General features: G+C 42.0%; 1 protein-coding gene across 3 annotated transcripts; it reads right to left on the bottom strand.

The window, feature by feature from the left end:
• Positions 1–605: 605 nt before the first annotated feature.
• gigyf1a (GRB10 interacting GYF protein 1a) lies at positions 606–24328 on the bottom strand. 3 transcript variants are annotated; one of them, XM_069672437.1, is made up of 25 exons: positions 24087–24328; positions 18044–18651; positions 17887–17950; positions 13481–13610; positions 13160–13255; positions 12860–12977; positions 12136–12244; positions 11615–11814; positions 9738–9967; positions 9450–9567; positions 9098–9283; positions 8023–8168; positions 7068–7236; positions 6675–6976; positions 6195–6298; positions 5961–6061; positions 4915–4988; positions 4624–4761; positions 4104–4316; positions 3774–3994; positions 3476–3633; positions 3153–3316; positions 2727–2771; positions 2360–2504; positions 606–753 (listed from the first exon to the last, which is right to left on the bottom strand). In XM_069672437.1, exons 3-25 carry the CDS (start codon positions 17919–17921, stop codon positions 686–688), a joined length of 3270 nt encoding a protein of 1089 aa, XP_069528538.1. In that variant the 5' UTR covers positions 17922–17950; positions 18044–18651; positions 24087–24328; the 3' UTR covers positions 606–685. The 3 variants fall into 3 exon arrangements, with proteins under 3 accessions (XP_069528538.1, XP_069528539.1, XP_069528536.1); XM_069672438.1 differs by having other exon boundaries at positions 6753–6976; positions 9450–9570; XM_069672435.1 differs by having other exon boundaries at positions 9450–9570.
• Between the last annotated feature and the right edge of the window lie 1126 nt (positions 24329–25454).

The raw sequence follows: 25454 nt of genomic DNA on the forward strand, positions 1-25454 counted from the left end.
TTCTATAACTAACCCCATTTGTTTGATTTTTTTTGTTGTTTTTGTTATTTCTTTTTTAGGCAAGTGCAAATCTTCAAGTTTTTTATAATCCATTTTTCAATAGCTTTACTTTTTATATAAACGTAAAAAAATGCTAAACAAGAGAAATATCAACAGTGTTTGTCTTTTGAGAAAGGATTTGCTCTCTGATAAGGTTTCAACTAAAGGTCCCCCTGACTTTGAAAACCTAACATCCCGACCATTTACCCCGCCGACTGTTACACCGCCCCCTTCCAGTTCAACTGCACATGCACACAGATAATGTGTATGTGCACTGATTCCCAACACACACACACAAAAAAAACTATTCAAATCCCATCTCAATAAAGTGCATTAGTTCAGTATAAGGTGCTTAATCTTTTGAGTGCCAGAGGATACCCATCTTCCTTTTAACCTCACCCCACCTCACCCCCCTCTCCCCTGCTCAAGTGATCAACTGGTGCAGCAGGGAGCCCTTGTATTATTCCCAGAGGAAAGGCAAGAGTGGGAGGCGCAGTTCCAGGCACCTCCACTCTACCCCTCCCCTTACGCTTGCTCCCTTCCTACCCCACCCCCCGGTTCCCCCAGCAGTGCACATTCGTCATCAGGTTTGTCTGATTAAAAGACAGAAGGCCTCAGGTAGCTATTGCTGCTGCGCTGCGTCACATCAGTAATCCTCCACCATCTCCATCTCATTCAGGCTCAGACAGTCGCCCGCGTTGTGGAATGAGTACCCTGTAAGGAGGACGGGGGCGGGCAAGGAGAGAGGAGACGGAGAGAGCAGAGTAAAGATCAAAGGAGGATGGGACATTGGGGAGTTTGAAGGACTGGCTTAGACTGTGTAGGCAAAGGGACAAAGGCGCAAGCCAGATATTAAATCATAAGAACATAAGAGTCCCGTGTTTTGGAAAGGTTATCCTCACTTGTATATACAAGAAGCCACTAAACCAGAATAAAGCATAAACATTACCCTTCAGGTTAAGTATGTTCTATTATGTCATGAGTGAAAAGGTGTGTCTGTGTAAGAACATACAATGCAGAAAATTATGAACTATTTTGAAATGTTGCACCAAGTGCTTTGTCCAGCAGAGAGCACTCTGATGGTGCTTTCATCACACCTGAAGTCCGTTTGTTTGATCTGAATCAAAAACCAAATTGTGACAGTGTTGCATTTTGCCTCGAGTTTGGTTTGTGTTCACACGGCAGCTTTTACCAGCGGACCAAATGTTATGATGCGCAAAGAAACTGCTCTCTAATTGGTCAGAATTTCCATGTGGGAACACTCCCTGAAGGGAGCAAAGAGGAAGACCGCACTCAATCACACTCAACACGATCGCGGACTTTAATGTTTTGTTGTCAGTTTTTTTTTAACTTTTAACCAAAGTTTAATCAGTTCCGCTCTCCTTTAGTTTTTCACTGAACAGTTTCAAGACCTCTGTGAAATAGTTTGGTCAGACCATATTTCTATTTCCTCGTCGCCCACCCTGCCCTCAACTCATCTGTCTCTGCACCCGTTAACAACCCACAATGCACAGTTTTTTGGTTCACTTCCTATATTTGGTTTAGATCGCTTTCTCACGTATCGTTAACCAAAGTCTGGACAACTTGGACGCGAACCGAGACCCCCATTTTCAGGCAGACCAGAGTTTCGTTTGTTAGGTCCGTACCAAAGTTCGAGATTGCTTTCGCACCAGCCAGAACCGACCAGACTATCCGGCTAAAAGCACCACGGTTCAGTTCAAACAGACCAGGTGTGACGCATCCTGACACTGTGGTTTACAGTACTCTTTTAAAACTGTCTGCAGAGCATCACAGCTGAGCTTTTGAGTCATAGTGTTGCAATATCAGTGCACACACCGCATAGAAAAGGTCAAAATTAATTCCATCTATTAAATGTGCAATATTAACTGCGGTATTGATAATGGATGGATTTTTCCCCTCTCCAAACAGTATTGGTCTAAAGAATTTCTTTTAAGTACAGCTCTCATTGAACTCTTCTTCCACTGTTTTTTCATATACGTATATATAGATTAGATGCCACCTATTTACATGTAATTAAAAGTGAGTTGTGTATTCAACAGCTCACAGCTATTAGAAAAAGGGGTACACCCCAAACATGGAATTCTTTGTGCTCCGTTTCTGCACATCTCCTTTTCTCAGTATAACAAGCTCCATTTAATTCCAGGTGATGAGAACGTTTTTAATTTGGTATGTTGTTTATCGAGTCGTGGAAGTGTGTACTTAGTGTATTAGTGACAGATGGTGTTTTTATGATCACTATGCTCATCTGTGGTCAAACTAAAAGTAAACTCAAAGTCACCATGCTGGTGAGGTCACATACCTAAGATGCTGGGGTCAGAGTGCAGCATCATGGGCTGTTTCTTCTTCATCTTTCCCCCCTGGTTGTCATAGAGACCAGCCTTGCTCATGTGGTTGGCTTGAAACATGGACTGCAGGGTGCTTGGATTCATACCGCGCATTGAGTCCTTACAGAAAAACGGAGAGGAAAATTAATACCATCATTCAAGTACCGAGACATTCTTCCAGCAATGAAGACAAGAATGCCCGTTTTGTCATAGCAGTAAAATGCAGTGCTGTTGTGGTAGCAGTGATGCAAAAAGACACAATAACAATCAATGTTGTTCCCCACTAACAACTTAAATCAATCACTGTTTCCTTGTGTAGTGCGGGGGCAAGTCTGTATTTACCTGCAGAGGGAAGTTCATGTTCATTCCAGCCACTTCCTTTGATAACTGAGACACATAAAGAGGAGAAGAGGAGACATTTAGATGGAGTAAGACATTCAGAAAGGCTGCTGTAACCTCCATTTTTAGAGCCTTTTCCTATTTAATTGTTAGTATATCATGTTGTGTATTAGAAGCCTGAACTTCAGTTAAAACTGCATCTTATCTCATAATAAACAGTCAGTAAAATGATCAGATTTGTCACTCAAATGTGCTGGTTGTTCAGCTCCTGGTTTTGTCATTTGAAGTGTTTTTAGTACATATTGTATCTTCAGGTACAGGTTTATTGTCTTGTATTTAAAAAAAATATATTTACTAGCTTCAAATGTGTATACTAACACACCTACCTTTCTGTTCTTAACTTAAAACACCTTTTGAGTCCAGCCCTACCTGCTGCTGCTGTCTCTGTTGGTTGGCTTTCTGTTTGGCACGTCGCTCCAGAAACTGTTTGGCGAACTCTTTGGCTTCCACTGTGTCCCCCAGGTAGGACCGGATGAAGTCCAGCACTGCATAGGGAGATTCCACCTCCTTCAGGTATGCCACAATTGTGGCAACTTTAAAAAATATATAACACAAGTTTAAATGAATGCAGTGCTGAAAATGCGGAAACATGTTAGAATGTTATTTACTACTAATAGGATGCAGTACATTCTAAGAGACTGAATTCTTCTGATCCTTGACACTGCTAAATACATAAATGCTGAACAGCCTACCATCCACAGAGGAGGAGGAGTTGTTGGCAGAGGTGTTGAGAGCGTGCAGCATCTGTTCACACCAGGTGGTGAAGCCGTCCTGAGGCTTCATGCCCTGCAGCAGCTTCAGCAGCTTCTCCTCATCCTCCGTCCGCTTACGACGCATCATGTACTGCTCACTGCAGAGGATTCACAGGGTACATATTAACTATGTACATTAACTGACACAAAAAAATATTACAATGCTATCTGCCACACTTATTATAAAGACATGGGAAAAGTACAGTATTATTTACAGGTCTAATTGGGTCTCATGTACCTGAGTGAAGGGCTGCTGCGGCTGTTCTTCAAGCCCATGTTATTGTTGCTGTTGCCACGCAGGCCGGACTGATTTTTCACAGCCTCGTCCCACATGCCCATGCTGCCTGAAGAGCCTCCACTGCCACCCTTACCCTCCATCCCTCCTGGGCCGCCCCACATGCCAACACCATCTACCCACTGCCCTCCCATGGAGGAGCCCCCCATGGACATGCCGCAGTGCTGGAAAGAGAAAGAAAAATCATTATGACACGTGTGCCGTTTTCTTTGGGCTCTCTACGATTTCCTGTACGAAACCCTGGAAGTATGTTATTGCAGCCGTTGTACTCACGCGTTCTCTCTGCTGCTGGGCTCGCTGTTGCTGCTGCTGCTTTAGGAGCCTCTCCGTCTCCTGCTGCATTTCCAGCAGAGCCAGAGCCTGGGGCTTCCCTGCCTTGGTGAGCCCAGAGGAGGGAGCCCCGCTCCAGCCTGAGCCACCTGCCCCAGGACCCTGCTGCTGGGGGGCCTGCAGCAACTTCATGATCAGCTCCTGCTGCTGTCGACACTGGAGAAGAAATTGACACAGGTCAGCTCTTTACTCAGCGGTTTTGCTCAAACAGCGGTTTTGCATTTAATCTACAAGCTGTATCAGATGATGAAGATATATTTAATATCATGATAACCAGTTATCTTTACCTCAATGCCAAAAAGGAAACTCAGAAATATTCTGGGCATGATTGTGTTCACATTTTAAAGTCAAGCGTGTAACAGTATCATCAGTAGTATCGATTCATCTGCTGATATTGAGCCAAGGTCTGCAGATAAGGGTACTTTGTGAAACGTCCCATCGACATCTTTATCCTTCATCTCACCTGCTTGCGTCTGAAGAGATCATCCTCCTCCCTCCTCTTCTGCTCCTCCTGTTGCCTCCTCTTCTCCTCCCTCCTCTTACGCTGCTCCTCCTCCTCACGCTTCGCCCTGAGTTCAGCGTCTCGCCTCTCCTGCTGGAGCTGTAGGAAAGACAGCGGCGAAACAACAGTCTAATTTAGTTAAAGGCACGAACAGTTATTGAATAAGCAGAAAAAATGGTCCCATACATTTTGATTACAGTAAAAAAACCCAAAAGAAATTAATATGGTGAATTTATGTTTTCAAAAACCCACCTTTTGAAGCTGTTCGAGAGTTGGACCCTGAGTTGAAGGATTCATTGTTATGTCCCAAAGACTGGCTTCACCGCCTACATGGAAATAAAAACATTTTTCAAATTATTTCAGCATTATTTGTAGGAATGCAACGATACCGGAGCTCAAGTACTAGTACTCAGTACTCGTAAAACTACGACGAGTAACGCAGCCGAATACCACTTTACGGCTTGACGTTAGCCTCCCGTTACTTAAGCAGGTGGGCGGAAAAGAAGCACTTTTCAGATAAAGGCTTAGTCGTCACAGACAACACTAACATGTCCACTCACGGCCAAACTGAAGCTAACCGAGTGTAACATTAACATTAAGGCAAACTAACTTACATATTCATGGATGCACACATGATAAAAAGAGCGATCACCGATGTCACCGTAGTGCAGTAAACAAGTCCAGGCATGTCTCCCTGGGATGCGCTGTTTAGTGCTGCGTTCAGGTGCGCTCAGAAATGGGAGTGTTCATCAGGTGACCTTTTTTACACTATATGTGTTATACTGAAGTCCACTGAATGTGTTATAGGTTACACGAAAGTAAAATGTGTGGCAGTGTCGTGTTTGTTAAGTAAAACAAAGTTGAGTGTTAAAATGTCAGCAACAGTTACAGTTGCATCATTCTGTCGATTTACTGTTACAGTCAGAAAGTGAGGACCATCTGATGAAAATGAAACATGCTTTCAAGTCATTATAAGAACTGTAATGATATTATTAAGTACTCATATTGGCACTCGGTATCGGCAAGTACCCAAATTTAAGTACTTGTACTTGGTCTGAAAAAAGTTGTATCGGTGCATCCCTAATTATTAGGCACAGTGTTCATGTGTCATCACCACTGACTGTATATATATATAGATGGACGACACGTCTCCATCTGCTCTCTTTATACGAAATTCATGCCAAAATAGCCCCTGTGATAGGCACTGCCATCTTGCAATGGTGACGTCCATCTTTTTATACAGTCTACGGTCATCACTGCATGCACTTGGAAAACCAGTTACATTTCTTTGAACGTACCTGACGGCTGTGAAGCTGAGGTATGCATGTCCCACATGGACCCTGTATCTGGCACTGACATCGACCTGTTCATCGAAGGCATCATACCCGGCTCACTGCACCTGGAGCGCACGAAGCAAAGCCGGGAATCAAAATTAAAAGTCAAAAACGTAAAATAATAAACTAGAAAACAAGCAAATAAATGAGCGTTAGTGCAGACGTGCACAGTGAAAGCTACATTCTCTTTGAACCGACCTGTTAATGAGCTGGAATAGCTGCTGCTGTTGGAGCTGCTGATAAAGAGCTGCTGCTGCTGCCAGCTCCTGTTGCTTTTTCAGGCGCTCCTGGTCCAGGTTCCCCTGGTAAAGATGAGCGCAATCATCCTTTAATACAATGCATCTTCACACTCAAGATACTAGAACAGCTGTCCTCAGCATGTAATAAACACATAGGGATTGCATGCATTTTCCCAAGATGATGTAAAATGATACATGCTGTCATACATGCATAGATCAGCTGTGCCACATTCGTAGGTAATTAGGAAAACATGACAACGAAACAGAAACATTTTGCTCCACTTATATGAAGCTTAGATGCAAACAAATAACAGGATTTGAATAACAGTACAACATGACAACAATACAGTTTTAAAATGAGGTGAGGGTCATTTCAGATACTCTTAAATTGAGTGCCTGTTGTTAAACTGAATTGGAATTAATGATTTGTCTTTTTTACCGTGACCTGTCTATCAATCTTCCCTCTCCTCTGCATCCTCCCTTCCCCATCCTCTACGTTGGCTGAGCTCTGACTCACAGTCCCGGCGGGCCCCCGGGTGGGCTGCGGGCGCTGAGTTGGTGGTGGCTGTCTCACCAGCAGGGGCGGCGGGGAGGGCCCTGGGGCAAAAGGCACGCGGCCCCACATCTTGATGACGTCCCCCAGGGGTTGGAAGCCCTCATCGCAGCCCCGCTTCACCAGCAGGGTCATGGTGAAGTAGCCAGCCTGGAACCACTCGCACATCTCCACTGTGGTGAAAGGACCTGGTCGTGGGCAGGATAAAAAGATAGATTAGTTTAGCCAATATTTCCAAATCAATCTGCTATGCTTGTGCGTGTGAGTGTGTAAGTTTACCCTGGATCTCTCCCTGTGGGTCCTTATAGAACCACTTCATGGCAGCCTCGTGTGACAGCGGCAGAGCTGCTGCTGTATTCCTGCTCTCCTGCTGCTGCTGCAGAGCCTGGGTGAAACACTCCTCCTCCAGCGAAGTGTCCTGCAGCGATGCCACCATCTTCTCTGCCTCCTGCAAACACACGTGCACAACAGAAGCAGGTTGTTGTTATTATACCAAATAAAATTGCAGGATGATTCTTGGTTAGGACATTGAGCTAGGGTTCATGAATGTAGCTTAGCCATTATGTTAAGCTGCATTTCATGGCTGGCTAAATGTTTATCCCACACAATGAATCTGGATTTGATCAACTGACATAAAACACTCCTGTTTCAGCTTCTTAACACTAACTCCCAGTATGTTTTCCATAGTTTTTAAGAACTGACTGATAAGTTTCAAGGCTCCATGGCCTTCCTCCCTGCTACATCTCTGCCCACTAAGTAGTGAACATGCTGGTATGTACTTAAGATCCTCTGGCAGAGGTCACGTGTCTGATCCAGAGACCTGGAAGCAAACGAAAGGGCTTTTGCATTCAGGCCCCCCGAGGCTCTGAAATGATCTGCCTGAGGAAATCAGATCAGCAGAGGCAGTGAGCCAAGTTCCATTTAAAACATACCACTATTGAATATTTTTAATATTAATATTTTTCCATTAGTTTTCATTAAAAACATGTGCTCATTTTCCTGTTTGTTTTGCTGCCTCTGTGCAGCACTTTTTAACCTTGTTTGGTTAAGTGTTAAATATATAAATATATATATATATATATATATATATATATATATATATATATATACACGTCATTATTCATGCAAGATAATTACTAGTTTTAGCCCCCCTGTCAAGTTAAGCTTTCCTCCCACTATAATTATGTAATATTTCTGAGACAGCTGCTTCACATGTGCCTCCTGTTGTTCCTACCTGCTGCAGGTGCTTCATGCCCTCATCGTCCTCCGTGTCTCCTCCAGATGGAGGGAGGAGAGGAGCGGCAGAGGAAGGGGGTGGGGGAGGCAGACTGGAGGAGTTGACGCTCAGCTGCGGCTTGGAGCCCCCTACTGGAGTCACATCTGACATAAAAACAAGAAGAACAAGTGTTTGTTAAACAATGGGGCCTTATTTTTAGTATTTCTATTTATGGGATTGTGATGCTGGATGTGCGAGGAAAGAGCCATCTACCAACTCTGTGTCAGATACAGCAGGCACAGCGGGTGCAGTAAACAAGATATTAAATGACTGGGGAGAAACATATTGTGTATCAAACCAAAATATCAACGTGGCTGAATATCCTCCTGCACATTCGCTGTGCTGACGATTAAAGAGCTCGGCTGAATGCAAGAAGCCGAAAAGCTTTAAAGTTACAGAACCAGAGTGAGACTCTTTATGCTTTAAATCAGCAGTTAACTATTTACAGCAATAATATACTGGTTGTTGCAGTACCTCAAAACAGGATTTAAAGACAAAGTATACATTTTCAATTCATAAAGTCACCAGCTCCTGCTTATGTCTTCATGGAATCCGTTTATGGCTTTCCATTCCATTGTTTCAAACTGATTTACAAAGTGTTTACTTTCAAGAGTTAATGTAGTATGTTTGGTCGATGTGGCTGTTCCACAGCGGAAACATTAACGATGCAGGTAATCTGACTAATGGGAACATTCCTGTTAAGCTTTAACTGTAAAGAAATATAAGCATGTGACAAACACTTTAAAGAGCCTCTGAATTCAGACTCTTGTTTAATAAAAAGCTGTTGTGAAGCTGGCTTCACTTCTAAATATTGTGTTTTCAAACTGGATATAAAAGTAGTAATGTAAAAAAGTTTTATATAACTTAAAAATGTATTTTCCAGCTTGAAGTTACCTTCAATGTTCATACTTTCAGTTTATACTGCAACAAGAGACTAAAAGTACTCAAACAACTGAATATCATATAAAGTATGATATTCCAAAACTTGGTGGTTTCTCTACTATCTGAATGAAGTATAAGAAATAAGGCATACCTTCACAGGGTGTGCTGGTGGCCTTTACAACATGGATGTTGTTCAGCTGAAGGTTGTCCACAACTGGGCCAGCGTTGCTGGGCCGAGGCTCCAAGAACGGAGGGGTACAGTGGACTGGAGGGGAGGAGGAGGGTGATGCTGGCTTGATCTCACCATCTCCTACAGCAGAGCCAGGTTCTTTACTCTCTGTAGGGTGAAAGTGGAGGGAAGGAAGGAAACAGACACTTAGTTGGATTCCTCTTTGGGCTGTGATGGACGCTGACTGAACCTTTAAATCAGTCAAATTGTCTTAGGCAATTTCAAATAACCAAATGGACAAAAGAAACGCAAGAAAAAAGAAGTCTTTGCTCACCCTTGTCTTTGTCTCCTTCAGCGCTGTTCCTCTCTATGTCAATGAGGCTCTCTTCTTCTTCCTCCTCTTCTATCCCCTTAAACTCCAACTCTTCCTCCAGGATTGTGTCCTTGCCACCCTTCTGACAGAGGCAGACAAAGAGAAGTGGGGAAAATGAAACAAGTGTAACAGATGCTCCTCCTTGAAGGACCAGTTTTAAACACTTTAATAAAAGAATAATTACTCCATTCAAAATGTTCCTTGTGTAAATCTGTTAATACTAGCCAGTTATTCCAAAAGGAAACACACCTTCATAGGCATGAAAGCACCAGAGGAGTCAAAAGTGCCCATCTCGCCATCCTCCTCATCTGTACACCACTCAGGCAGGCCGTCTCTGTCGTCCTCCAGACCCTCACTGCCTGCACGCCGGCGGCCACCGCTGTGACCGTCAGATTCCCGGAAGTCGAAATCAAACTTCCTCCGACGACTCTCGCCTGGGCCGCCATGGTCCCGCCAGCCTGCTGAGCGAGGACCTCCATCTGAGAAAAGATATCACAAAATCATGATTATAATATTTGCAAAACAGACGAAGACCCTACAACAAAACGGCTTTTGTTGGAGAAATGCATCGCCAGGCTACAGCAGCTTGCCAAGACAATCATGTATGTATGCGTTTGGCTTCCTGATATCTGACCTCCGGGTGTTTTTACACAGTCATCAACCAACTTTAATTTAAAGTTGAAGATGAGTTGAAACATGTTTTCAGATAAAAGGTCATGCGTTAACGTATCCGGACTGTTAGGTCTTTAGAAACGTTGGAGGCTTGAAACTGTAGCTCTATTTCATCCAATTCCTCTTCTCCGCCACTAGATGTCACTACGTCTACCGTTTAGACCTGCAACACAAGTAAGACCTACTGCACACATTTAATACCTAAAACATTACAGCTCTCAGAATGTGAGCATCAACGATAAAATTAAGAACAAAAACAAACTACAGTGATCGTGTAAAAGTGCATGTGCTCCCAGTCTAAAAAGATTGAAGGTGTAAGGTTGATTATTTAAAAAACATAATTACTATAATTTCAGTCAATATTAAGATCATGATTATTTCACATGATTACTTCATGGTCTCAGCTCGAGCTGAACCACTGCCTGGCTGACTGTTTGGCTTCAGGCAGGCGGTAAACTGGACGTCAAGATCAAGGATCATTTTAGGGGACTAAAGCTAAGCAGTAAAATAAGGTGAGGCGGGCACAAAATACCAGTAATTACAGTCAGCATTACAGTCTAAAGATATAATATCTTATCATTTTGCCGAACTGTGGGACAGAATTTACAATCACATGTTACTGAGCTCCCCAGCAGAAGAAGAAGACGTTAACATCTGGATAACATGAAGCTAATAATACTGCCATTCAGAAGTGTTGTCCTTTTGCCACCTTAACATCAGCCTGAATCCATCGGTGTGTCCGAAACCGCATACTATCATACTATTGAGTATGTCATGCGTTCCCATCTCATAGTATGCAATTTTGTGTATGCGAGAAATGCCCGGATGTTTGAGTATGAGACGGGAGCTCACTGGTTATACTCAACTGTCCCAAAATGCATTGCGGCTATTCAGCTTCTACTATGGCGGAGATGGACCAGAGATCAGACCGGACATACGTAAACGATTAAGTCACATGATACGGAGAAGACGGCTCTGAGTATGATGCAAACGGCATCTTAATAGTCAGGTTAGTAGGCAGTATGCAGTACATACTGTTTGAGTATGTAGTAGGCAGTACGTTAGTATGTGGTTTCGGACACAGCAGGGGGAAAGGCAAGCCACTCTTAGGAGAAAGGGTTTGCAGGATTTTCAACGCAAAAGAAAAAAAGGGAGCATCACTACAACCCCAAATAAACTAAATATTTTTCTCTCAATAATCTTTTCAAAAATCGTAGGAAAGTCAACGGAGTTAAACCCCTGAACACACCAGAGTAATAAAACTATTCTAAACTAAGCTAAGGGCAACATTCCCTCCACACGAGTTAATAAAATCACATCAAAAAGGAGACTGCTGCAGACTGCTCATCGTGCATTTTATGAAAGAAAATTGTACCATGTGGCCTTCACGTTTCATTTTTTACACACACAGTTTAAGGCAACACACTATAAATAAATGTTTGCGTTTATCATACCATCCCTGCGGGGTCCAGTTAGTCTCCAGTTGCTGCCCGGCTCTGCCTCTTCCTCCTCCTGCTCCTCCCGGAGGGTGCGCCAGTTATCACTGTCAGCCCTTGCGTACTCCTTCCTCAGAGGACCCGCGGGACCCACAGACTCTTCAAAGCCGGGACGCCCGACCTCCCGCCGCAGCGGCTTCTCAAAGCGACGCTCACCCCTGGGGAAAGGAGGGAAATCGAGAAAAATTCACATCAGCTGAGGGATACATGTCGAGCCAAAACGTGCATTACACCACCACGGATACTATTTCAACTGGGCTCATCAAGAAAAACTACAAAAATAATTAACAAAAAGATACTTGAGTGAAGTGAAATACACCCTCCCACAATATCAAGGATTTACAAAAATATAAAAGCAGGTTATTGACGTTATTAAACCGATGACAGCTTCTTTCAACAGTGAAGAAATTTGCCACTGCGTTGCCATGGAGCAACGGGAGGCAGGAATTTCTCGACCTTCGGGTAGTGTTTTTTCTCACCGGTCATCCCAGCTCTGGCTGCGGTGTATCTCTCGCACACTGCGGCCAAAACCAACTTCAGCATCTTCAATACTTCTTTGGTAGAATCCACCTTCACCACGACCTCGTCCTGATGTCGTACATGCGGAGAAGAAGGTTCTTTTAGTTAATGTCGTCGTCTTAGCGAGAGAACTTGTGATCAGGCATTTGAGACCGATTTGCACACTTTCTACACTCTAAAGTATTTTCTGCAGACGGCCACGTACACCAGATACATGCACACAAATGAAGACATCCACACTTCTTTAAAGCCGTATCCTTGGCTGTCCTGAACCGGAAGGCTTGTGTTTACATTGGACATTCATAAGCGCAGAGTGCTGCATGAGCACAAGGTGAGTTCATAAGCCAAGAGGTTTTAAAGGCAGGTGTGGCTGGACAAAAGGACGACTATTTAGACAGGCCAAGAGGAAGTGTGCTGCATCAAGATGGAGGAAGAAAAAAGGGAAATAAACACTCCAGTGGTTGGCTTGAATAAATAAATTCCCTTACTTTCCCTGGAAAACAGCCATTGTAGTTTCAGCCAAAGGTTTTGGGCAGCAAATCTGTTGCTGTTGGACTAATGTTAGCTTTAGCACAAGTACTGGGGATTTATAATGAGTTCACTTAAGCTGAATCAATGCTACACTTTATTCGTCGCATTTTTTTCCTCTTCTAAGAGGTTGTGATTTTTGCTTTTAGTTGTTACCTCGACCGCCTCGTGTGGCCCCTCGTCCTCGGACCACTCCAGCTGGGGCCGCCCCACCCACCCCTTTTCCCATGAGCCTCAGCACCGCCACACTGTTCACAGACATGGAGAAGTTCCTCTGCAGAGAGAATGAAAAGAGCAAAGGGGAAGAATTTGAGGAATGCGAGCTCACAGCCACATTTGTCAACCAACAGAAGAGCTCGCTTTGGAAACAAGGTCATATCATCATTAAATATCGCATGACGAGTTGAAACGATTCAACGTTTGCAGTTTATTTGCGAGCATGTGTTTGTGGCTGACCTGCTCCTCCTCAGTGAGAGGCACCAGTGCCAGTGGCTGCATGGGCTCATCTTGCAGAATAGCAGCAAACTCCTTATCCTGCATGTCCTCTGGGACCTGAAACAATAACAATGGAAACTTAGGACAAAACTATCTTCTACTAGGATTCAAAAAACAACTGACCTACAAGCAGGTCTGCAGTCTTGATGATGGGAATGCAAGATGCATGCTGGTGTTTGCAAATATTACAGCTTACTTTTAAGTACGAGTGACTTTCTCATTAAAGCTTCTTCTTCTGTGATTCACACAGTCTTGAGGGAGACTTTGTAGAGTTTAACTCACCTTGTTGTCTTTGATATAAAGTGCTAACATCTCCTCTCGGCCGTAGCGGTACTCGGCCAGCTTGTACTTTGGCATGGCGGGGGAAGGAGGGGGGGACGTCACACTCCCCCCACTGGACAGTGCACGGAGCCTGCGTGAGGAAGCATCAAGAATTAGGATGATTTTTGTTATTCATATTTGTTCTAACAAACATAAGACACCTCAGCGTTGGATTTCAATGAGAGGTGGAATTAAAGTCCGGCAGATATGGGATGTTTTTTTGGCCAATACCTATAATGATTTTAGAGATGAAAAAAGCATCAATTACTGATATGGTGATTGATATTTTTTCCCCTCCAGGGAATGAGAAAAGACCTTTTAAAGGGATATTTCGTTTGTTTGAAGTGAGGTTGTCAGCACTGCCCCAGTGTTGAGAAACCGGCCGGAGTGCCAGCATGGAAGCTAGGCTATATGCCGCTGCAGATAGGGTCACTTTCACACTTAATTAATACACTTATAAGGACGTCCCACCTAAAACTCCATAGTGGATCAATTGTACGCTATATTTGAATATTATCTGCAGCTGTGGCTAAGTGGTAGAGTCGGTCGTCTTCTATCAATCGGAAGGTTGGCGGTTCGAGGCCTGACTGCTACAGTCACGTGTCGAAGTGTCCTTGGGCAAGACACTGAACCCCAAATTGCTCCCGGTGGCATAGCCATCGGGTATGAATGGGCATAGATCTGATTGGAGATTGGCACTTACGCCATCAGTGTGTGAATGTGTGTGTGAATGTGACATGTAGTGTAAAAGCAGCTTTGAGTGGTCCGGAGACTAGAAAAGCACTATATAAGTACAATCCATTTACCATGTACCATCCACTGTATGTAGTAAACGTACTATTGATAATACAACCCAACATAAAACAAAGCGAGCTATCCCTTTAAGAGGATTATGCTGGGATTTTGCACCAATATGAGCATGCACAGGGGCTCAGAAAGCTGCTTACTCAAACAGATAACATAAATAATGAATGTTTAACACTGTTATACATTGTCAACCTATCCTAGGTCTATTTGCTCAGCTGTGACGGTTTGTTACATGTGACTGTAGCAAAAAGCCTTTGTGTCTTCACATACTGGATAACGCATACAAAGATACTGATATACAATATATCCGAGATAGGCCCATATCAGTCTGACAACATCTGCTGTTTGATATGTTTGCTGGGCTCTGGGGAGAATGTTCTTCCATCTTTGAAAAAATGTGATTTAATATTTAATAAATCAAAAATAATCAAATGAGCAACTGAAGCTACCGGTCAGGGGTCACTGTTTCAACCATAGACTGTATAAAAAGATGGCGGCATGACAGCTCCCTGAAAGTGAAGCCAAAACATTTCAAGCGCCCCCTGACTGGCTGCAGTATAGGTCATAAAGCCCGCCTCCTCCATGTTAACAGATGGGACATGAGTCAAACTATAAAATCTAAATACACGCCAAATTTTTCTCATCATAGTTGGTTCTTGTCATGCTGATTTATGTCCAAGTGTTGATTTTTCTGACAAGTCTATTTTTAATTAGTTATATGATGCTGTATTGACGGCTCTGTTGACAAATCGGCTCCTGCAGCTGATCTGTTCCGGATTAGCAGAGGAGGAGCGGCGAGAGGAAGCGTTAATGAAACAATCACTACAGTCATTGAAGTTTCCATATCTGTGAATGTAACCTCAGACCAACACAGAGAAGCTGTTGCGTGCGGGATCCTTGCTGTTTTTTCGGTAAGTTAAGTGTGTGTTTGGGTTAGCGGAAGTGGTTACCGCGGCGTCACCTGCCTACTACTCTACTGTGCAGACTCTGGCTCCTAATGACATCACCATCGCAAGATGGCAGCACCTATCACGGGGCTATTTTGGCATTAATTCTGTACAATGAGAGCAGATGGAGACGCGTCGTCCATCTATATATACAGTCATTGGTTTCAACAGAAAGGTGCAACTCTGTTATCACTGACTGAATCATTAAAGCTTCATGTCAACATTTTTTCTGGCTACTCAGAGAAGCTGACATTAGTAGAAAAAGAATCACTTGTAAATAATCTGGAGCAAAAAAAAGCGAGCTGCTGTGCTGATCTGAGTTGGAGAAAAGCATCCATCTTGCAGCAGGGAAAAAAGAATTTACTTAATGTCCTAAAACAAATCAACCCCCCTCCTACGCAGGTGCCCCTGAAAATACTTGGCTTAACACAGACGATATATTAGCTTTCCAATCTCAAGATTTCATTTTAAAAAGCCATTACCACTAGGCTCGATTCCAAACGCCTGCTTTTTAACAATGGCTCCATTCACATGCCTCTACAAAGTGTGTCATTGACTCACAGCAGCACATCAAAACCATATGCAACTTGGGAGAGGTGTAGAGGGGGGTGAGGGGTTTAAGAGGTAAAGGAAGGCATCATGAAAGGCCATTTGGCATATAAAAGAGAGTAAAAATAAGTGGAGGAGTGGCTAATAATACACATGAAGAGGAGAGCCGAGGAAGTGTGCCACTGGAGGGGACGAAGAAATGTTTTTGCATATTTCTTTTCTTGCCATCAAAAATGGTGCTAAATAACAGCTCTTCCCCACAATGTAAATCTAAATGTACACTATATTCATGCTTTGTGTAAGTCTTATATAGCAAGGGCTCCTCTAATACTTGTTACATTAACCTTAATGCAAAGCAGCACAATGACGAATATACTTGCCGTCACCGCTGCCAACAAATGGTGCAACAAATTTTGTGACGCTAACCGGCATTAAAAGACGTTACAAGGTTACAAGGATAAAAGTGGGCTAGATGGGCCACTGAGAGGAAAGCAGCTGCAGATGTGTAAAGAGAAATATTTTTGCGCGGCTGGCATCGCACCAAGAATGCACACAGCAGTCACAGGCTGTTAGAGACGGAGCGCTACCAAACTGGAGACTACGCCCCCCATTAATCGCTACGCAAACACACACTGCAGAGGAAGAGTAAACGGGATTTACTACTACACATTTCTTTCACAGTGATGGCGGGACTTAAGGGCAGTGATGTTGGATGATATTATTTCCATCATTGATTATTCTAACGACTATTGTTTAGAGTTTATAAAAAGTCAAAGAAGAGGTCACAATTTCTACGAGCCCAGAGTGATGTTTTCCAATATTCTTTTTGCTCAAATTACGGTTTACAGCCCAAAGGTATTGAGTATACTATCACATGATACAAGACAAAAAAAAGACAAGCTAAATCCTCTGATTTGAACAGTTGGACCCTCCAAACATTTGGCATTTTTGCTTAAATCAGCATCAAAGAAGCTCCTTAAAATTAATCATATCAAAGGTTGAACATAAAGCTCTTATACTAAGTAAACTATATGCTGAAGTAGATCAGGTAATAAGGTCAAAAGCTCCAGAACAAGAAGGTATACACTCATCCGGGGAATAAACGGATGTTCAGAGGTCGCGGTGGTGTCTCCATACATCTACTTTTACCGTTACTTTCCATGCAACTTTACTTTTAACAACCACGCAAAGGACATCGGGAAGAGCCTGCGGAGTCATCGGCTGATCTAACAGTCAGGGATTCAACAGGCTTTTCCCCCCACACTTTAACTTTGGGGGGAAAAAAGTGCCCAATACACAAGCCTTCCTGTCATGACGAGTCAACCCGTCTGAGACTGGATGCTCTACATAGATTCACTGGTTGCGCAGAGGACAGACAAAATTAATTATTATATTATTTTTATTATTATAACAGTAATTTTGGCCCTCTCTGACTGACCTGACACACTGTTTATGAAATGATCGCGTATATAACGTGCCTCTAATAGCTAGTTAGGACAATCATGAGCTGCATGTAATCATCACAGACCCATTGTATTAGCAAATAAATAGAAAATACGCGCTGAATGAAAATCCATTTAGATTAAGTGCAGCTGTTAATGATTAGCTAACGAGCTAGTAGAATAACGTTATATTACACAGCACTTCATCGCAAACATGTGGCGGATGGTCAAGTCAATGTAATCAGGCTGCTGTTGTAACCAGTGTCTAATATGTCTAGAGCACCTGATTAAGGTATTTTCATAAGTAACTGGAGGCAGCTGTCTCACATCTTTACTATGCTGCAGTCATAGTCAGCAGGCAGCAGCAGACACGGAGTTGCCACCGCAGTTTTGGCGGCTACACAAGATGGTGCTACACTCAAAATTGGTCGCCGGATTAGTCCAAGTCAAATCATAAAAACACATTTCACTATATTAAATGTTAAAAGACTTTAAACCATTTAGAAAATCTATTCGGTTATTATGAGAGCGATGACATTCATATTTTGTTTGGTATATATGCATGTATTCAGAGGTACTTTAAAAGCTCAGCTAATGTAATGAAAAGAGACAGATCAGTTACCATTCTGGGCCGAAGTTAAGAGTCTCAGCAGTCATATTCCTCACGTCCACACAGAACTGAGTATCTGAGGGAAACAAAATCAGTTTTATTTTTGGAATAAAAGAGCACATGAAAATGTAAAACAGCTAAGAAATGAATGTTTCCCAAAGAGTCTTACCCTGTCCAGATGATCGGAGCAGGCTGGACTGGGCTGGACCAGGCTAGAGCTGGCTTGCTTTAGTTAGGCTTAGGTGACTAGAAGGCTGAGTGGTGCTTAAGCTGTGGTCACAGAGCTCCCCAAACACACAGACACAAAGAGAATAGCTGCCAGTTTCAGGTGCTTGAGGAATACCAGGTTATCAGGTCCTAACTAGTTAAGGAAGGGGGGTTGACGATAGTTTGGAGAATGGAAGCTCCTGCTACTCACAGCCGAAAAAGGTTGTTAAACATAAAAAAAGAAACAAAAGAACCTTGGAAATTAACAATGGAACAAATAAAAATGTTTGCTCGTTTTCTTTTTTTTTTTTTTTTTTTTTACAGCAGTAATATCTCACATTAAAGTTAAAAAGATGAACTGATTCATCAAAAAGAAAACTCAGGAACGAAATAACAGCCTAAACAATGAACAGGCTGCTGGAACAGCTGCCAAAAGCAGACACGACTCGCACTCCTCTTCTCCTTTCTCTCTCTCTCTCTGTGCCTTTTTCTCTCCCTCCAACTGAAATGTGGATTGATGGAGACCCTCCAGGTAACTCCTTTATTTCCTGTCCTCCTCCTTTTGCACCACTGGAAAAAAAAAAGATGGAAAGAATAATGTTAGAAGTGTACACATGAATTCACTGCTGGTGAGATGCATTTGCACAGTTTGGCAGGCCGCCTATGTTGTGATAGGAAAGCAAGCATTATTCAATTTTCTGTTGGGCAGCCTTGACACGCCATTTTTGCAGTGTGCCTTGAACTCTCTGAAAGGTACCAGCCCAATTTCATCAAGCTGTTACAGCACAGTGAGGCGAGAGAAAAACACTGTGGTATTCCTTGACTGAATAAACGAAACAGGAAACTATTTGTAGTCTAATGCTCAATCATTGCCCAATATGACTGCTGCTCACAGCAGAATTTCCATCCAGGAACCCAAGGAGTCCATTTCAGGGATTTTGTCAACCAGCTGTTTCTCAAATAGTGCAGCTGGCTGGGGATAACTCTTGAATGTCATGGCAACTGAATTTCAGTAATTAAAGCTCATACATGGTTTGTGTTTCTCCATAAAAAGCTTTGTTACACAGAAACATTTGGACCAATTTCTTATCAAAATATATGAGTAGGCTGCATCATTTTAGAAAGAAAGGGTCCCTTCAGGATAACGGAGGGACGTGGATTTCCGGGATGGCAAGTGTCCTGGTTTCCGTTTGTACTACGCTTGTAGTCCAAGTAATATTGACCAATCAGGTATCAGCAGGCTGCGCCGTACGCAGGAAAAACAGTCCGTGTGGACAGCAAAGTGAGGCGGAGCGTAATGCGCCGTAATGACATCCCGGCTCCCATCAGCGGCTACCTGACGATGATTTAGCTTCTTATTAATCCTTATAAAACAGACATCTGCATGCTAACAGCTAACGATCCGTTCTAGATCTAAAATTCAACTTGAGCTAGATTCCTTGACGCTGTGGCATGATCAGATTTCCCGACTTCCTCGAATGCATCAGAAATGATCGACCCGACCTACGTTCAACAAACCAGCATTAAAAAGTAATTTTCTTCTCCTCTTGAGGACAGACCTGACAAAGATTCAAATCTGCATCAGGAAGAAAAACTGTTTCTTTTTCTGTAAACAATGCAGCACGTGGAAAACGAAATAGTTTATCACTAACCACCAGCTACATGCCCAGACCTGTTCACAGGAGGCTACTTCGTCATCAGACTATAGCCAGTGGGATCCGAGATCGCTTCAAGCATGTCCCAATCGCAACAACTCGAGCAAATTCAACCAATCTCTGTGCTTTCCATACAGCCTTGCAATTTGTGAGCAATTACCAATCATGTAGTTCATCAAACGTAGAAATTAGATTGTCAGAATATTCACCCCCTTAGTTCGGCAACTCCATATTAGGATAAACGTCAGACGGTGTCATTGACAGTATACCTTGCATCTTTAGAACCGTGCATGCAAGAGACTTACTTTAGTTTTTTGCTTTAAAGCAGAATTAATTGCAAATCATTAATTTTTGTAAGACGCATTGCATCACAGGTAGACAAGTGTTTTTTTCACAAACTACTTTAATCTGATGACCCTGCTTTCCTTCAATTGTATGTCAGGAAAAAAAACAGTTCGATCGGCCAATAAATTACTTCCTCGCAGTGTGTGTCCAAGTCGCTCTCAGTGTGTTACACACAAAAAGCCTCCAAACATTTCAACTTGAACGTCGGGTCGTGCTGATGTTCAGAGTTTTGGCAGGCTTTTGTGTCCCCGTTTTCAGTATCTATTATAACACTCAAGGACGGCTTTCAGGTACCAACAGCAGCGCAATTATTTTCCCAATGCAGCACTGACTAGTCTAGCTCAATTGTGCTGTGATTGGCTAATATTACTGTGGTTTGATTGGATAGGGAAAGTTGCTGTTTGAGACAACAAGTACTAGACAATCACAGGATAGTAGGTTTGGATCAGGCGGTGCCCTATTGGGGAAAATAAATGAAATAAACTTAACAGATAATAGTCTTTCTTCCACATGAATGCCATTTGCAAGTTGTTAAAGCCTTTTGGGAGCTGTCGTTTGTGAATGCTAAGGAAATAATTATTGTTTTATCTTTGTTAAAATGACGATTTCAAGATCCAAGAGTGAGAAAAGATTGACTGAAATCCCCAGAAACAAGTTCAAGGTTTATATAATTATGTGGAAAGCTGGCTGATCAGACCAACAAACATGTAATTTTGACTAATAGATAGCGTGGTTGTGCACAGAGCACAGAGCTATTTATCAATAGACATTTATCATGATATAAAATTTGATAATGCTGCAAGTTTGTAGAGTATCCTGATTTTAAGAGGAGGCCAACAGAAACCAGTTAATCCATTATTTAAAATGTAATAATTTAATTATTATTAATTTAATGTGATTTAAAGTTAGTTTAAAGTTATAATAAAGATTATGAAATTACAGATAAAAACACTAAATAGAGAAGTTGAATATCAGTGTCTCTCCAACGCTGTTTTGTTGACACAGCAGTTCCGGGGGGCTTCCCCTTACTATTCCCCTAACACCTTCTAGAAATTGAGCTTGTTTATGTTTTCTTTCTTCAGTTTTCATTGTTAACAATATGGACAGGATACTTAAAACCAGTAAACACTACATAAAAAGGACTTTCACATTAAACACAAGTCTTTCTCCTCTTCACTTTAACAGACACCATCAGGAGTTAGTGCAGCTGCTGCTTACATTAGCGTAGCCTGTTTCTAGGAGCTCAGCTTGTTTACGACAGGATTCACCTTCACTGTTCACGATGGCTGAACGATTTAAAAAAAGTGATTATTTTGACTTATATTGCGATTTCGATCTGATTAGCGATATTAAAGGGAATGATCATTTTTACATCGTTATTCTCATTTTCATTGAAAAATATGAGTAAGTGATTGTGGTGTGATTTTTGCAGGGATCTGCACCAAGCAAAGATCATTGATACTTTCGTCTGTGTATGATGTGAAGGCCAGAGCATCTCTGCAACACAATATTTAAATTAAAATGTTACAGGCCTGGTAATTAAAACCAGTGAAACCACTAAATAAATCAGTGTCTGGTTAAAACTCTGTCATCCTGATGCACTTCAGCGAACACGGGATTATTGGTAAGGCTGCTTCTAGCAGAGCTGCTGCTAGCATCCATAAAATTAAGGCTACGTACTGTTAGAATTTTTGTAAGCAATTTCATCATATCTGATGACAACAAGACTTCCCTTTCACCATCACTGTTGTGCCCCTTTGTTCTACTCTACTCTTTTGGCAACTTCACGTGCAAGCAGAACACTGCAGAATTTTTGTTTATTGTTACTTATTATAGAACAATAGGAACTTACATAGAAAATATCACAGAAATAATGACAGCAGCCAATCTATAGATTGTTTTATCACTTAGCCCTAGTTGTGAACGCTTTAAAAAAAAGTGTTATATCTCACACTGCAAATTTGCTTGAAATACTGGGACCAATAATGCAGGTATCTGATAAATCGGTTATCACAGTTAGAGTGACATAATGATAGTAATATTCCTTTTTAAACAGGGATTCATAAAGTATCTTTTCTTCTCCTAAACATTTTTGGTGATGTCCAAATTTAGCTGTTCATTTAATTGAAGAGTCCCCATCACTCTATAGGAATAATAGGGGCTCTCCCCCAAATGATGCATGATAATGGACTGCATCAAACAAATAAATCATTGGCAATATTACCCTATCACAGTTAGGGCTCGATTTCTATAATGTGTGTCAGTGTGTCGCAAAGTCATGATGGTGAAGTTGGGTACATGCATTAATGGGTCTTGTCACTCATCGAAGACTGGCAATATACAGTAGGGGGTCATAGCCAGGTCTGGCTCAAGGCATATGCCTAAGTGATACAGGCAGTCTCCTAGGGCACTACACTCGCTGGCTAGAGCCTTAAACATTTTGAATGAAGCCCCCTGTACAATGTTAAAGCCTAACTTTCTCTCTGCTCCACTCACATTTACCATCTTGCATCTGTGTCAAGTTCATATTGGCAGCGTTGCATAAATATCACAACTTGATTTTTTGTTTTTCTACATGCAAAGGTGCTTGAATTTAAAAAGAAAAGTAGTCAATTTTTCCTTTTAGAGCACACTGACTTCTTTCTTAACAATAACATGTGGTATGGACTTTTATTACACTTGCATGATTGCAATTTGCACAAGTACAATTAACTAACTTAAAGTGAGGGCTGTATGATTGCAGTACAGTACTTCAGGCGTACCTCTGTTACTTTACCCACTTTTAGTAGTTCAAAAGTGATTAGATACCTTTACAATTAATACCCAATTAACATTGAACTAAATGTGGCTGTACATTTTTAATTACTTTCTGTCTTAGTTGACTGTGTGTGCGTGTATGTAAATATCTGGCAATTATTACATATTTGTAGTCACAGCAATGTTCTTAAAATGCAATTTCAATGAAATGAAGCTTGAAAGGCAGTAATATGAAAAAAGAACATTTCACATGTATTAACCCCACTCGCGATTAAAATAATTACAACTTACAGTGCTACTAGTCAAGACAGAGTCATCCAATAGCATTTTAGCTTGTTAGCGCTTATTTTGGTTTCGAAGGCATTCATAACTTTAAATCAAAACTTTAGGCCAACAACAGGCAAAATATTACACATATTTAGCATGCTGTAGTAACGTCCCATTAAAGCAAGGTCACGCAGTAATAACGTTACTGCTCACGTTGTTTAATAAATGTTGTTATTCTAATGTATTTGAAGATTTGCTAATTTTATGTGCTTCAAAACGTGGCGGGATTACGATTTCAAGCTGCGGAGATGAAGACTTTGAAGCGACGTAAAAGCTGGTAATCAATACACACAAATATGTAACTTAAACACACGTAATGCCAAACTAATTGGTCGTTGGGATGGCTAACATTTAAACAACATAGCACGAGTTGATGTTAGCTACCGTCAGTGGTTGCGAGCTAACGTTACATTAGCTTGTACATTGTTCGTCTCTCGAGCTAATTTCAACAGATAGATTGGTGGGAAGTGAAGATATAACAATCTTTACAACAGTATTTGTCCAACAATATCAGATTTCTATTGCATAATCGAGATGGATTTACTAGCTTGCAACATAAACTAGCGAACGGTATCCGTTTATCGTAGAGGCCTTTGCTTGTAGGTTCAAATGACACCAGATATGATGGCGGAGGGGGCGGAGTGTTGGAATCAGACTCCCCGGCCTGCTCCGCCAATGTGTGGACGGCCACCTAAACTCCGCTGTCGGTAATAAGCTAGGGCTAGCGCGATGTAAACAAACCAAACACAATGGCAGAAACAACAGAAACTTGCCAGTTAAAGAACTTGAACGAACTTAAGGGAATGCTTTTCTCGCCCGAGATAAATCAATGCCACTCGAGCTGCAAGAGCCGAGGTTAGCTCGTTAGCTCAAGTTAGCCAGCTAGCTAAAGACAAGCTGCAAAGAGGAACCATGGCTTACCTTCACTGTTTATAGCTACCAGACTGGTTGTCTGCACGGCGTCTCTACTGCCAATAAATCGTATGCATTGGTCTCTTTAAACACTGTAAACGTATTCATTCGACAGAATCGTACTTTCAGAAAGTCGCGCTCTGTATTTTATTTATTATTTTTCCCCCTCGCCTCCAACGGTCGCAGCTGCGTATCAGTATGTGTCTGCTGGCTCCTAGTCGCTGCTCTTCTTGTTGTTTGTGTTTCGGAAACATGGCCGTCCGTGTGATACCACGTGACTGGGCACTGACAAGCGGCTAGCCAATGTTGTAGCAGGGCAAACACACCCCTATTTACTAGCCTGGACACTGATGTGTGTACCGCACTTTGCAACGGCATGTTCAAATGTAGAGCGTGTTTTCAGGGTCGGATTAATTAACCAGTAAACTGAGGAGCGATGGCTATGTAAGCATGGGAGACATACATCACAAACAGATAACTCGACATTCGCAAGGCAACAACGTCACGCAAAATCATTACGACGTTAATCAATGACAAAGTTGTTTCATAGATTTAGCGGTAAATAGCATTCCGCTTCAATGCACAATGACTTTATTTGGAGCAATTTGCCACCAATACCCTTGAAAGTGAAGTGAATGACTAGCAGAGCATGTTGAGTAGCAATGTCGCACTGAGCATGCGCAAAACTGTTATGGAAGGTGCTAAATGTTTAGTCAGCAGATGGCGCTGTTGAATACAGAGATACTTCATGAAGACACAGCTATGATATGCAGTAGTAAACAGTATATTGATGATGTGCACTCAGCCTGCTCCTTTGAAATTCAGAAATTATATCAAATTATTGATAACCTGTACAGATTTGTTTGCCATAGTAACAATTTGGTCACAGATGCTAAAATGCGTAATGCAACACATATTAACTTTTTTTTCCTTTTTTTTTTAAACCACATGCTCATTTATTTAGCAGAATTTGTTGGGAACATTTTTTTCATATGCAAGTGCATTACGTTATGGTCATAAATGAGAAAAAAAAAACTTTAAACAGAGTGGATTCATTAGATAAGATGGGACATGTGCACAGCCCCACAGAAGCCAGTGCAGCTGCATGGCTGCACAGACATTGTAGGGGAAGATAAGTCAACCATCCAACCAATAGATCCACTCTGAGCTGCTTCTGCTTTACATACTGAGTTTCTCTGTCAAACAGTCATCACACTTCACAAGATAATGACAGCATTTTAAACAGAACATTCCTCATCTCTGTATGTAATTTCTTTCATTTAAAGTGGTGTTTGAGAGCAAGCTCCAAATGAGGAAATCATCTGGTGTCATATTATTTTCATCAACTCCACTTGTCTGACGATGTATCTGTTTTGC

This window comes from Semicossyphus pulcher, unplaced genomic scaffold, assembly GCF_022749685.1.
Source record: "Semicossyphus pulcher isolate SPU_LCO1_2020_fin unplaced genomic scaffold, fSemPul1.0.p SCAF_21, whole genome shotgun sequence".
NCBI classification, from domain to species: domain Eukaryota; kingdom Metazoa; phylum Chordata; class Actinopteri; order Labriformes; family Labridae; genus Semicossyphus; species Semicossyphus pulcher.